Source organism: Lineus longissimus, chromosome 15 (assembly GCF_910592395.1).
Source record: "Lineus longissimus chromosome 15, tnLinLong1.2, whole genome shotgun sequence".
In the NCBI taxonomy this organism is placed as follows: domain Eukaryota; kingdom Metazoa; phylum Nemertea; class Pilidiophora; order Heteronemertea; family Lineidae; genus Lineus; species Lineus longissimus.
This window is the reverse complement of record NC_088322.1, coordinates 1,441,729-1,455,018: the sequence shown is the minus strand read 5'-3', so window position 1 is coordinate 1,455,018 and position 13,290 is coordinate 1,441,729. Positions and strand designations below refer to the sequence as shown.

The 13,290-nt window shown below is 42.3% G+C and overlaps 1 protein-coding gene across 1 annotated transcript; it reads left to right on the top strand.

The window, feature by feature from the left end:
- The first annotated feature begins 122 nt into the window (after positions 1-122).
- On the top strand, positions 123-3,852 carry LOC135499754 (uncharacterized). The gene is made up of 3 exons (XM_064790699.1): positions 123-301; positions 2,214-2,324; positions 2,755-3,852. The coding sequence occupies exons 1-3, from the start codon at positions 148-150 to the stop codon at positions 2,868-2,870; spliced, it is 381 nt and encodes a 126-aa protein (XP_064646769.1). The 5' UTR covers positions 123-147; the 3' UTR covers positions 2,871-3,852.
- Positions 3,853-13,290: the final 9,438 nt, after the last annotated feature.

Genomic DNA, 13,290 nt, shown 5'->3' with positions numbered 1-13,290 from the left:
CGCAGCCTTGGTGAATTTCATATTGCTCCACCAACTAAGAAATGGTCGTTCGTAGGGATCAGCTACAGTCAACAAACTGGCAATTTGGTGATGTGGGTCGATGGTAATGTTTTCATCAAGAATGTCGGAGCCATAGGACTCCGAGACATGTTGGGTGATTTGTACGTTGGACTCAGGCCGGCAAATGGTGGGTCCAAATTCACGGGAAAGCTGGCCGGAACAACGCTGATGAGATGTGCAGTCAGTGGTAAGGCCCAGATCGAGGAACTTAGGAAGCTGATCATAAGTAGAGCCAAACCTGGTAAGTTTAAACACGATGCTCTTTCTACCACATGGGTAAATCATTAGAATACGAAGGTTTACCTGACGATGAGTTTTCCCTCACAGCAGTCTTCTGATGTGATAAATTATATATTCTTATCTTGAATGTCGGTATTCGAATTACATCGTGAATACGTCCACTGTTTTTGTTCTTGATCTGGCGGCGTATGCCCAGTAACCACAGACATTAAAGGACAAGTCGAAACGTTTTCGAGAAGCTAGGTTTTAAAAGAGAGTATTTTGTGACGGCCATATTTGAAATATATATGCAGGCATATCTCTGCCTACGTAATTCCATGATGTGGGTATAATAGTATGCATCTCTGTAAAGAGAAGGACTGATGCAGGCGTTTCGTCTTTAGTCTTTCATATCTTTCCTGATTCTTTTTAAAGATGAAAACAACTTTACATTTTGAGAAAAACGATAACTTCAATAGAAGGGCTTTTTTTCTGCTTCCAATCGTGCTGATGAGACATAATTCTATCTAGTCTTTCGATATGCTCACAAAAATTAACTATGATTTGATAATTGTCTTTGAAAATAAATTTGGTTTGTTGTTTTAAAGTGATCAGTTAGGCCCCAGGCCTCTCGACGCCGAAGTTGGCGGCCAGTGGATCCCGGTCGGAGCACACCTGCCCAGAATCGGCATCCAGTAGCGTCTTTTCAGCCACTTTAGGCTGCCATTTTGAAATCATGTGACATCAAGACGCATACTGATTGGCCATAGCCTCGCCGCCGACGCCAATTCAGGCGGCAATCCGTAGCACACCTGGCTTCTTCTTGCGTTCAAACGCGGCGACACGCGTCAAAAATCAAAAATGTTAGATATTTGGCGTTTAGTTGCGGCAAGTGGCGGCAAGTGGCGTTCGCCTACGCCGTTCGTAGCAGACTAGGGATTTTTCAGGCGTTCAGGACTCTTGCGGCAAAAAACGCCTGTGAACGCCGAAGTTGGCGGCTAGTGTGCTACGGGCTTTAGGAATTTGATTGAAATATGCCTAGAGCCACCCTGCGACACTGCGTATCCCGCGCGACACAACACAATAAGCAACATCTGGCAAATTGAGAAGTGCTGAAAACACAAAAGAGTTTTTCTCAACACGTTTTATGTGAAGAAACCCAAAGGCGTTGTGTTAAAGGAGCTTAGGTCTTTTGACTTTTGACTGATGTTTGTTCAGGATTGAATTTCGAAAGGTCAGTTGGTGTACCAGGGACACATTCGTCATATTCACATAGACGTCTGATGGCCAAATTGGTCCCTAACCAACTGGTATTAATCGACACTCTTACAATAGAGATGAAAGCAGCCTTTGATTGACACAATTTGATAAAAGTGACAGATGTAGGTGAACATGTTTCTTTGACATACTCCTTCAAAACTGGGTCTAAATTAACGTCAATGTGGCATATTCAATCATAATCGAAAATCAGTTTACTCTTCAAACATTTGGTGGAAAAATCTGTCAATGACGAAAATGTAAACTACTTTGGAGTTAGGAAATGAACCCTTGGAGATGTTCATAAGTCGATGCAAATAAAGCCGTAATTGTTAGCTTCGAAGATCGTATGTGCAAAAGAAAACGAAATTGATATACCTTTCCGTGTCAAAGGGGAGGGGTTAAACTTGCTCAGCAGATTCTCAACAAACTGATGTCATCTTCTCTAAAGCTTTACGAGGGGTCTGACGAATTGACATGTTTTCTCAGGTTATCTAATGTTATGTATGGTACACGACACATTAATGTGCAGCGTCCTGGCACCAGTTATTTTCAATATACCCCGCCTCCCTACTTTTTAATATATTTTAAATTTTGCGTACAGGTAGGAGTTAAAAAAGGAATATCTCAGGATGCCTGCGCAGTTACCTGTATATTGCCGATCTGTCTCCTTCCAGCTACATGTGACACGCAAATGAAGACCAAGGTAGCTAGTGGAGTGACATATACATTTGCCGGGATGCAGTATTACTGCAAGGATGACGGGAAGTATGCTGAAGTCAAGAAGGGTGAGTTCAAGCTTTGACCTTGATCCCTCACCGATGAGGTCAAAGGTCAAAGGCCATTTGAGATATGACTAGTCAGATTCAAATTCATTGCCATCGCCTTCACCCGAACCAGGAGGGAATTTATGAAGGCTTATTTCAACAAGATGAAGAAGTTGTCAGGATTCTGACCTCATTAACCGAATAGCAATGGCGAAATCTTTGAATAGTAAGGCCACCAGGTGGTGCCTTGATGTAACCTGACGTTGCTCTTTTCGTTTTTAGAAAAAAAAACACGGGATTCATTTACAGCCGTAAAAATCTCCATACATTTTTAGCACAAATACTTTTCCCGATACAATTCGACGCTTTTTTGTGTTATGTTTTAATGAAATTTTCAGGTGATTTTTTTAGTGTATCAAATTCATTCAATGCGCCTTTCTTTCACTTTCAGTTGGCAATTGTGCTATCCCTTTCAAATACAAGGGCGTGTGGTACAGTGGATGCATCGATTCAAAACCATGGTGTTCAAAGGACCACGTGTACACCAAAAACTGGGAATATTGTTGAACCCGAACATATCGACTAAATTTTCGCATGGTCTTAGAACCATTGTACTCCAATATGCTACACAAAACTACTAAAAACGCTAAATCTTTCGATAATAGTGGAACTTTCTCTTGATTTTCCGATGTAAAGAGAATTGCATTTCATTTTACATCAATCTTGATTCTGTGGTTGTAAACAAAGGCGCATAGTCTTGTCAGGTTCTAAAGAAATATTTCAAAGGATTACTGGTCAGAACACTTTGTATCCAACTACCAAAGTAATACTGGTGGAAAATGTAATACCATTGTCTCATTAAAGACACGCTTTGAGAATGAAAAATATTAAGACATTATTGCGAATAGACGCGACCGACTTTCGCTTACCCGTTTTAGAATCAGCAGTCATAGGTGAAAAATTGAGACGAGGAGGTTTGTTCAACCTATCATTCCTCGAGAAAACAGATTCTGTCATTTTTGTTCTGCTTCTAAAAATATAAACTGTGTTGAAGATGAAATCCATGTTCTTTTAGACTGTCCAAATTTTCGAAAGGATAGGGAACTTTTTATCGAAAAATCCATCCCACAGTACCCTTCCGTCAACCTCCTATCAAAAAAATTCATTTACCTAATGACTGCTGAGGGTGATTTACTTCATAAAGTTTCAAAGTTTTGTGCAAATAATTTATAAGACAAGTGACTTTATTTAGTTACTGGTATTTTGATACACTTTGTTCATCTTTTAAACTGCTGTATCAAGTGTGTATGCACCGTCTCCTCACACGCTGACAGAAGGGGTACATTCCTATAGACAGATCCCCTTTGGTTTTTCTCCTCCTCTTATCAATAGCTTCGATAGCTTTCCGCACTCACTTTATTCTGCTCTCCTCACCGATGTAAGTTTGCTTATAAGGTGTTAATAAACTAATTGGTAATTGTAATTCTAATAAATTGTAATCATTCTTTTTCTTCACGATATTAAACTATTGCAGCATTAAAACACAAAATGGGTCATTGTCATTTTCTTGCTTAAATTTACGAATTCAGAAGATAAAATATGATAAAACCTTTGATCATTCTGTTGAACAGTCTGTAGGGACGCTCCCAGCAGTTTGAAAGTCTGTAGGGACGCTCCCAGCAGTTTGAAAGTCCTGTGAATGTATTAGTGTCTTTTTCTCTCAAGGAGCCGCATTGGACACTGTGAGGTGTCACATCCTTCGAACTAAAGGGACACAGCTCATGTGCCCTTATCAAATAGCACTTCAGGTGAGTTATAGCTCAGTTAGTTGTCTCGTATCAGGTACCACCCAAGAAGTACTCGAGTAGTGTTTGAGGAGATGATATGAATAAACACCAGCAAATGCTTTGTCTTCAAGTGACGATAGCGGTTTACCAGTTACTCTAAGCACGGGTTACTCTGGGCAGAGATGGGGTGTCAGTGTCTCTCTCAAGAGCGTACAGCGGACTGTCTGCAGGATGCCTCATCCAATACTAAAGAGACAGGGCTTTTAGCACATCTGTAGGGATAACCATACATCGTAAGGATAGGATACAACACAAGTTTGAATGTCCTGGAATAATTCGCGTCTCTTCACAAGACTAAATCGGACGCTCTGTAATGTCACATCCTTCGAACTCCAGGGACACATAGATACACACATTGAGCGCCAGTTATTTTCCGTGAGTCGTGGAGAAATAGGACTTTTGTCAGTAAAAAAAATTTATCTAGGCAGATTTCGCAAGCCCTCACGAGCGAAGATGTTAGAAAGATGGTCTGTGGTGTCATGAAATCCTACTTAAGTTCAGTCACGCGATATTCGTAAATCGGCTCAATCATTGATACCATGATGACTATACAGATATAGGAAACCAGACAGAGCTCTTCAGAACTGTCGTCATACATAGACGTTGGTCTCCGCAAGGCTTGGAAAAACTGTCTCTTCTTCTCGATCGTCAACTGCTTACATACAAGTTGGGTATCTCATTCGGGTTGAATGCAAATTAAGTTACGGTACAGACTCTGGCTATTTCGTCCCTGACCGCAGGCGTGAGGTATTTTTGGTGAAGAAGGTGCATTTGGTAAGTGCATAAATCTCACTTTTCGAGAGTGTCCCCCACGCTGAAAGACTTAGAAGAGAAAGAATTAGTGGCCGGCATGCGGAATCAGAAAAGGCTGACAGTAAATTGTTGCAAGTGAAGATAGTGTAGTGTGTTAATCGAACTTGTTGGGAGTGATCCGCACACTTATTGACCGAAGGACAAGAGAAGAAGGTTCTGATATGACAACATTTATTTGGCAAGTACATGCATATGAATAATGCAAAACTTGGAATACAATAACACAACGTTGATACTACTGACGCCGCTTGAGCCGCTTGAACAAGCGTGTCAAGGGATCAGATGTTGGGTGAGTGCGCATGCGGGGCATGGGATTGAGGGTGGTGCACTGTGAGTGTCGATAAGGATGGGGGGGGGGGGGGGGGGGGGGCAAAGGCAAATGACAATAGCATAATAACACTTGAACAATGTACAAGTCGTAAGTAACCGTGACCGCTTTCAAGGTGGCAAGAACTGATTGCTGACCAAAACAATGACATATTCTGTTAACACCAATGGAGCATTCTCTTGTACTGTATTTTAGCCCAAAACCGCCTAATCAAATGGTGCAGAGACTCGATTGACGTTTATTGTCTTCAAGAGGAAATTGATCTCAAAACTGATATGGGCCTATAGTATAAATAATATCCTACCTAAAATATAGGCCTTCTGTTAAATTAGGCCTGCCTTAAGAAAAAAGAAAGAAAACCTACAAGCAATTCCTCTTGAAAACAAATATGTCAATAAGGCTCAACCATGCATCATTTGAGTAAAACAATGTGGAAACACATTTTTGCTGTGATCAAGAAATAGCTCCATTGTTGTAATGTTGCACTTCTTGTGCTGTGAAATAGCTCAGATACGGTAAATAGATTGCCACATTGAAAACGGAACAAGAAATAGCAATATTCTGGATCAGCGAGTACATACATGAAGTGCTATTGATTTCAGGAATAAGCACATATTTTGCAAGGTTCACTTTTAACAAAGAGTAACAATGTTCGATGTTTAATTTTCAGGGTCGAAAACAGGTGAGTGTCAACCCATTCTGAGCCAACAGCATGAATAACAACAAGAAAAGGGTCAATTCCGTTGGGAACTGCTGTTCCCTGATCATGGCTCTTGACTACTGGCCTGGAATAGAAAGGGAAGATTTAGATACCAAGAAACATTGAAATATACAATTTAAGAAATTGAAGTATTTGATCATTTTTCATGACGTTTTTTTTTAAAATCTTCTATTATACATGCTCCCCGAAATTGGTGGCTTCCCCCTTGTCCGTCAATAAAGGCATTCAAGAGTGTTGGTCAACCATGACTTTCTCCTTTGTCCCTCCACCATAAGGCCTAGTTTCTCCTTCTGACATCACTATTTCGGACACTCAGCGCCCCATTTCTGGAAAGGTGTATAGCATATCAGTAATATGTCTATACACATGTTTATGTCTGTGACAGCCTCATTGGCACTAATATGATGAATCAATTAAATTGAATTGTCAGGCAATGGTGGTCAACCTGCCTCAGGTTTGTCCCAATATCAGTCACATGATGACGGACCTAAAGCCTCATTTCATCAACTGTAGCAGCTTATCGAATTTTATCTCATTTACCTCAATTGTGTTCCATAAATCTGGCATCCTGAATATTTATCTCTCAGAAGTGGCCTCGGTCGCGTTGGCTCGATTCTTGGGACGAGACAGCGAAACCACACGAGATGGAGCAATCCCCCTGAAAAAATTGGAGACAATTCGACTGCTGCTTCAGTGAACAATGGGCGATCTGTTCAGGAGACGTCTTTCAAATCGCCCATTGTTTCATAAACGAGAGCTGGACAGACAGTTCCTGCTACTCTTCGCAGATTTCCTTCTTCCAATGCATACATCGCGTTTTGTCTCGACCACACTTGCATAGCTATTTACTTTAAGGTCACGTGCAGGTCTTGTTGGTTATTGCTGGGGTGAAACTTGGTACTGCGGGACAGACTTACATGTCCACAAAACGCAATGTCACTGCTGGACTGATTTACAAGTCCACAAAACGCAGAATCGGACATGGACATCATTACCCCAGCAAGAACCCAATGTAACCCCACAAATAGGGCCGTTTATAATGTTTAAGACATGTTTATACAATAACAACGCTGAAGCTATTGCCTGCAGTGACCTTGCTAATGATTTTTATGTGGGAGGGGCCAGGGACCGTGACTATTGATAATGTCCTCACGATATTATATTCGTCAACAATGGGGCACAGACTTTCAGATATTTTTGTGACTGACCTATATTACCAGTACAGTCCAATATATATTTCTTTTTTTGACTGACCTCTATTACCAGTACAGTCCAATATCATTCTATTCTTCGTGACCGACCTATATTACCAGTACAGTCCAATATATATTTCATTTTTCGTGACTGACCTATATTACCAGTACAGTCCAATATACATTCTATTCTTCGTGACTGAACTATGTTACCAGTACAGTCCAATATATATTTCAGCATTTTTCGTGACTGACCTATATTACCAGTACAGTCCAAAGATACTATTTAGTCTGTATATTATTCTAGGGCTGGGGTGGGGATGGGGAAATTCTCCAGTGACAAACTTTTTGATTGTCATTCTGGTAAAAAAAAACACGTCCAAAGAAGAAATTTATTCTCATAACTTTTAACAATGCTCGAAAAAAACTTTTAAAATGTTCATGTGGCGAGTCGCCACATGTACCGACTATACCTGTGGATCTAAATATATACATCATCATTGAAATCCTCAGAGAAATTAAACCAAGACAAAAAAGGGTTCCATGCCCTTGGTTTCCATGAACCGCGAACGATGCTAACGATAGGATTTAGCTGACAGGATTTGGCCACATGAACCCCTCCCTGTCCAGAAGACGCGGGGGTCGTCAGATCAATTTGAAACCGCCATGGACATCACTTCTTCCCCCTCACAAGTCGGTCGCGATGACCTCCATGTGCAAACCATTTTGGCTGTGGATGCCCTGGTAACCCATGTCGCCTAACCAGACATAGCGCGCTGCCTGACTAGAAGTTACCGCCTCTGAGACCCAGGGTTGAGACACTGGGGTCTGCCCCTAGCTGACAGGTGGCTGGAGATCCATATCATAGAGCATACCAACCGTACATAACCGGCTGGACTGGTACACCCTATCAGGCTCAGACTCCCCAACGGAGTCTATTGAGCGCAGCCGCAGCGCCAGTTAATATGGATGGATTTACGTCGTCAAATAACTGTCGACCTGATGAGCATTCGTTCACGGTACATAGAGTTTATCGGGGTTGGGGGCGAAGAGACAAGACCAGGAACTCCTATGGGGTCGCGGGCGCAATGCAACCCGAGGAACGAGATGCACCCAAAGTACAAACTCGAAAATAACTGGCTCATCCTTCGCCATAGGTGTCAAGTATGTACCACTTATACAGACAGGCGTCATTAACATTGGGTAACACCTCACAAGGAGCAATACCAAGCATTTTCAAGACCTCATATTTAGCGAAAAGGTGTGACAACAATGATAATATATCAGATCCAATACCAGTCCCTTGACCAAACCCAACCATTTCTTGAAAGTTCAAAGGACGTCGGGGCTTCTGAAAGAAAAAGTATTGGCCATGACAGTTACGGTAGATAGATCGAAGTGATAGATGGGCTAACTGTCAATCTGAAAAGGGCGGGTAGCGAATTTTTTTTTCCTGAACCTTTTGGTCACTATAGTGTACATTGGGACTTTCAGCCAATCAGATTTCGACAAATACATGACGTCAGAAGTCTTAGAAACTTTAGAGCAGTTGGTAGAGCGCTCGTCAGAAATAGTAGAATACGATGTTCGATCCAAAGGTCGTGAGTTCGAATCCGGTTGTGGACAACATTTTTCTTTTTCTTTTTTACTCTTTATATTTTATTTTTATAGCGCGTTTCTTTTCCCTTGTTATTTAGATTTTAGATATTTTAGTTATTTCTGCTGCCTGCAACATACCTACAGAAAGGACAATAACAATAGCCCATCTCCAAGATCCAAGGGATAGTCCTTCAGATATCATATTGAGCATGAATATACAATGAGACTTGTCTCATTCGAATGGTCTTCCTCCAGTAGGAATATGTTTCTCTGCAATGAGACTTGTCTTTCGATACTACCTCGTGTGTATGGTCTTCCTCCAGTATATTTTGATACTGTATGCTTCAATTTGAGCAACAAGCACAAAACAATACAAGCTTACTTCTAAGTTTCATGATGACGCCCTGAAGACGACACAGATTTATCGGATTCTGATTGGCTGAGAACCTGTGTACAAATGTACACTGTACTGCCCGAAAGGTTCAGGGAAAAACTTCGCGGGCGGGCGATTAAACATGCGCATACAGTTAGCTATTAAAATGGTAACAAAATGGCCGAAATTTATCTTCGCACACCATCTTTATACATGTACTTGTATAGGAGCTATAGGTAAAACTCAATGGTGACGAGATTATTACTTCTCCCGAGATTTTAAGTAGCCTAAGTCTTTTGTTTGCTGCTGGTTTGCTGCGGCTTTCAGCAGCTTCCTACCGACGGCACAAGGATATCTTTGAAAGCCACCACGTGACCGCAGGGCCAATGCATTGGTGTCATTATTCACATATCATCTTCGTGACCACGCAAAAACCTACTTTAAGCTGACGTGCATGCATAAAAACCCAAACGACAAAGATAGAAAACACAAACGCCCGACCACCAAAAGACAAACTGCACTTGAAACATGATAGACACCCAGCGACAGGTCTCACTTGACTGCAGAAACACAAGTTCATTGACGAGACAGGTCACAGAGAAAGAAAAAACAAAAAATTATTCCTCGAGCGGGTTCGAACTCGGAACCCTCGCCACTTCATCCTTTCCGTCTTTTCTAATTTGGCCGTTAGGGTTTTTATGCATGCATGTCAACTTTAAAGGGACAACCTGGGTGTGGGATTTCCCTGGCCAGGAGGATAGTACCTCTGCTTGTCACCATGCACCGCCACTTATCTCAAATGACGATTTTCGCCAGTGTGCGAGGCAGTTTTGGACATGACCTGTGAAATTCAGGCAGGCCTAAGGTTACACCCAGTTTTTGTGCACTGTTTATTGCAGTTCAATGATGTATTTCAATTTTCCTGTTTGGACTGAGAAGTCACGGTTCTACTGGAAGCCATTTTTGTAGGAAAAACCACCATATCTCATTCCACAGTTGTCCATTTAATACCACTGAATACAAGTGGGGGTAGGCCTATCACTAAACCATGGTCATTTCATAACACAAGCCTGGGAACAAATGGAAGGTTTATCAAAGCTCTGGGATGCTGATCTCCGACTGATCCTCGATCGTCGCACAGTTGGCAGCACAGAGGTGAAATGAGACGATTGGTGATCACTAAATCCTAAAGGCTAGAGGGAGGTAATTATAATATGATCTCCACCGCCCGACCCGATGACGTCATTACCGGAATTCAGGGTGGGAAATACCCCTAGTATTTACATCACAATGGCGGCAACTTCAGTTAAGTAATCGATGAGCTAGAAGTTGCCACCCGGAATTCCGGTAATGACGTCATCGGGTCGGGCGGTGGAGATCATATTATAATTACCTCCCTCTAGCCTGTAGGATTTAGTGATCACCGAGACGATTGGTCATTTCTGCCATGTCTTCATGTAAATGTCTCTGAACTACTTCGATTGAATTATCTTTCTGATCCGGTCAAGGTCCTCATCATACATATCACATGTCACATTATCAAGGGCTGATTGGTTCAGAGGTAGAATGTGTTATGAGCACGTGACACATTGCGCCAAGCACGTGGCGCGTGACGTCATAAAACATGGCAGACATGTGACCGATCGTCTCATTTTCTTGCTGCCAGAACGATATAGTACCATAGATAGGGTATGGGCTAACAGTGTCCTCCTTTCTAAGGTCTGCTGAACCGAGTGTGGAAATATTCAGAACAGCAGTGGCGGATTTAGGGGTCCCGCATGAGTCATCCCTTTTTGATATTTTAGGGCACCTCTCCTCAAGAACCCTCCCCTCATTTTCAGGATTGCACCTTCGGCTCTATCATGAGTTCTCATTGGTGGAGCAGCGCCCCCCCCCCCCCCCCCCCCGGCCCCCCGCGTCTTTCCCAAATTTCTGGATCCGCCACTGCTGCAGAGATGAGAAGTTTCAAAAGAATACATGTATGTGCGATCAAGGAAGTTTCGATAGAGTAAAATAACTCACCATTGTGGTGTTCACGTCGTATCTTGTGATAAACCGGTTGGGCAGCATTGGGTGTGCTAGACAGGACAACGTGTCTGGCGTCTGCAAGAAATGAAAATGAAAAGATAAGATAAGATTGTACATTGTATCAGACAATAGTCGCAAAATTTGGGGAGAAAAGTTGTGAAGAAATCAGGCTGAACTCCCAAAACCGGTCTGTCATACCAGGAACACAGCCAAATTCAACGCCTCGTATTGAGTACGTTACGTCAGAGAGCTTACCAAACCACTCTTCTATTCAAATTGTGATTTTCAATCAAATTCATTGACCCATACACGAAAATGCTCACGATACAAAGCAGATTGGTCAAATACTGAGGTCACGGTCGGATGAACAGGAGTCGGACAACAAGTGACATAACTTCGCGGAAACTTGGCCTTTGTGGTATTTTTAAACGAGTCTACGTGACGTAACATGATTGTTGAAATTTATAGCCAGTAGTATTCACACATGGCAAATTTTTTTTAATTCAAGTTCAAGTTTGCGCACCGAGCGATTGAAAGTGGTCCGTTTTCGCGTACGTTGGGTGCGCTCAGATGAATTGATAGCTTATGCTGCTCCGTCTGTCTAGCTGAGAGTTATGGCTGGTCAAATCGTGTTTTTTTCCCACCGCGATCAGCTAGCCATCATGAGCCATTGACCATTCACACAAGTAGATTTATTCACACCGGCGCCACTAAGTGCGGGTGTTGGACATCATGTATTTAAAAATCGTCTGCTAGGACATACAGTTGTGTGAGTTCACTAGAGCTTGCTCTATCGTCTGCTAGGACATACAGTTGTGTGAGTTCACTAGAGCTTCCTCTTTACACATTATGCGGAATGTTGTTTTGATAATAGGTAAACTTGGAATTGCTGGAAAAACGAATTTGACGGGGAAATCCGAGCCAAGATGTATACATCAATACATTGCATTTCGTCAGGCCACGTACCTGTAATAAAGTTTTAAGCCGTTTTCCCTTTAAAACATTACTTTCTACATGCTCATAACTTTTTCCAAGATGTAATCTGGGAGGAACGCTTTCAAAGCCAAATAGACCTATCCTAGCCTGTCAAACCATGAAATTTTCGTTGTGTGTTACACAACGAAAAACACGTTTTGCATGATAATTTCAGGGTTTGGGGGTCTGGACATAGGGGGGGGGGGGGGGGGGGGGGATTTTGATGGCTTTTAACCAGCGAGTCAGCTTTTTCACCACGACGGGTTAAATGGAGCCTCAAAACCACATAAGTAAGCAAATTGGACTGAAACTTCATCATTTTCTTCATTTTAAACATACTTTATTCTCAATTTTAGAAAAATTATATCTTAAATGGAAAATACCATTCAACTGGTATGATGAGACCACGCATTGATCTCAAACTGAACTATTTTCGGGTACAACCTCATGCTGATTGGTTTAATACAGGTGCGTGACCGTCAGTGGTATCGGGGAATGTGAAATGGGGATTCCCCGTTTTCGTCAGGCTGTTAAAATCCGTCGCTGCCGGGAATTTCTCCGAAGGGGCCGCGAGGACACTGTACATGGTTCTCTTGGGATTGTGAAATGGGTACACAACACTTCTACCACTCATATGACACCACTCTCACCCCAGAAGAAGCAATCCACTTCCCCCTTGCCACTTCCCAGTCGAATTCCTCAACACATTGCACATCCAAGGCTTACCACCACACCGCCTCATTCTTGAAAAGGCTGTCCAGTAATCATCCTCAGATCACTCGAACCACCAAACATTACCAATGGAACCCGCTGTGTGGCCCTGCAGCAGGAAATGGCTTACTGGACTTTGCGCAACGAAACGAAACGAAACGAGCGAAATGGGGGAGCGACCATTATGTTTTACCCCGGTACGTCAAGTTCGATATGGTGTCAGTCACCAGTATGGATGTGTTTTCCATTATGAATACGTGTTTTTAAAAATCAAAATCATGAATTTCCTTTCCATTAGAAGAAAACGATGACGACGTTTCAGTTTAGGAGCCTAAGTTTTGTGGTCCCAATGGCCAAATTAACCCCTCGTTGGCTGAAAAGTCGATTCACCGGTCACAA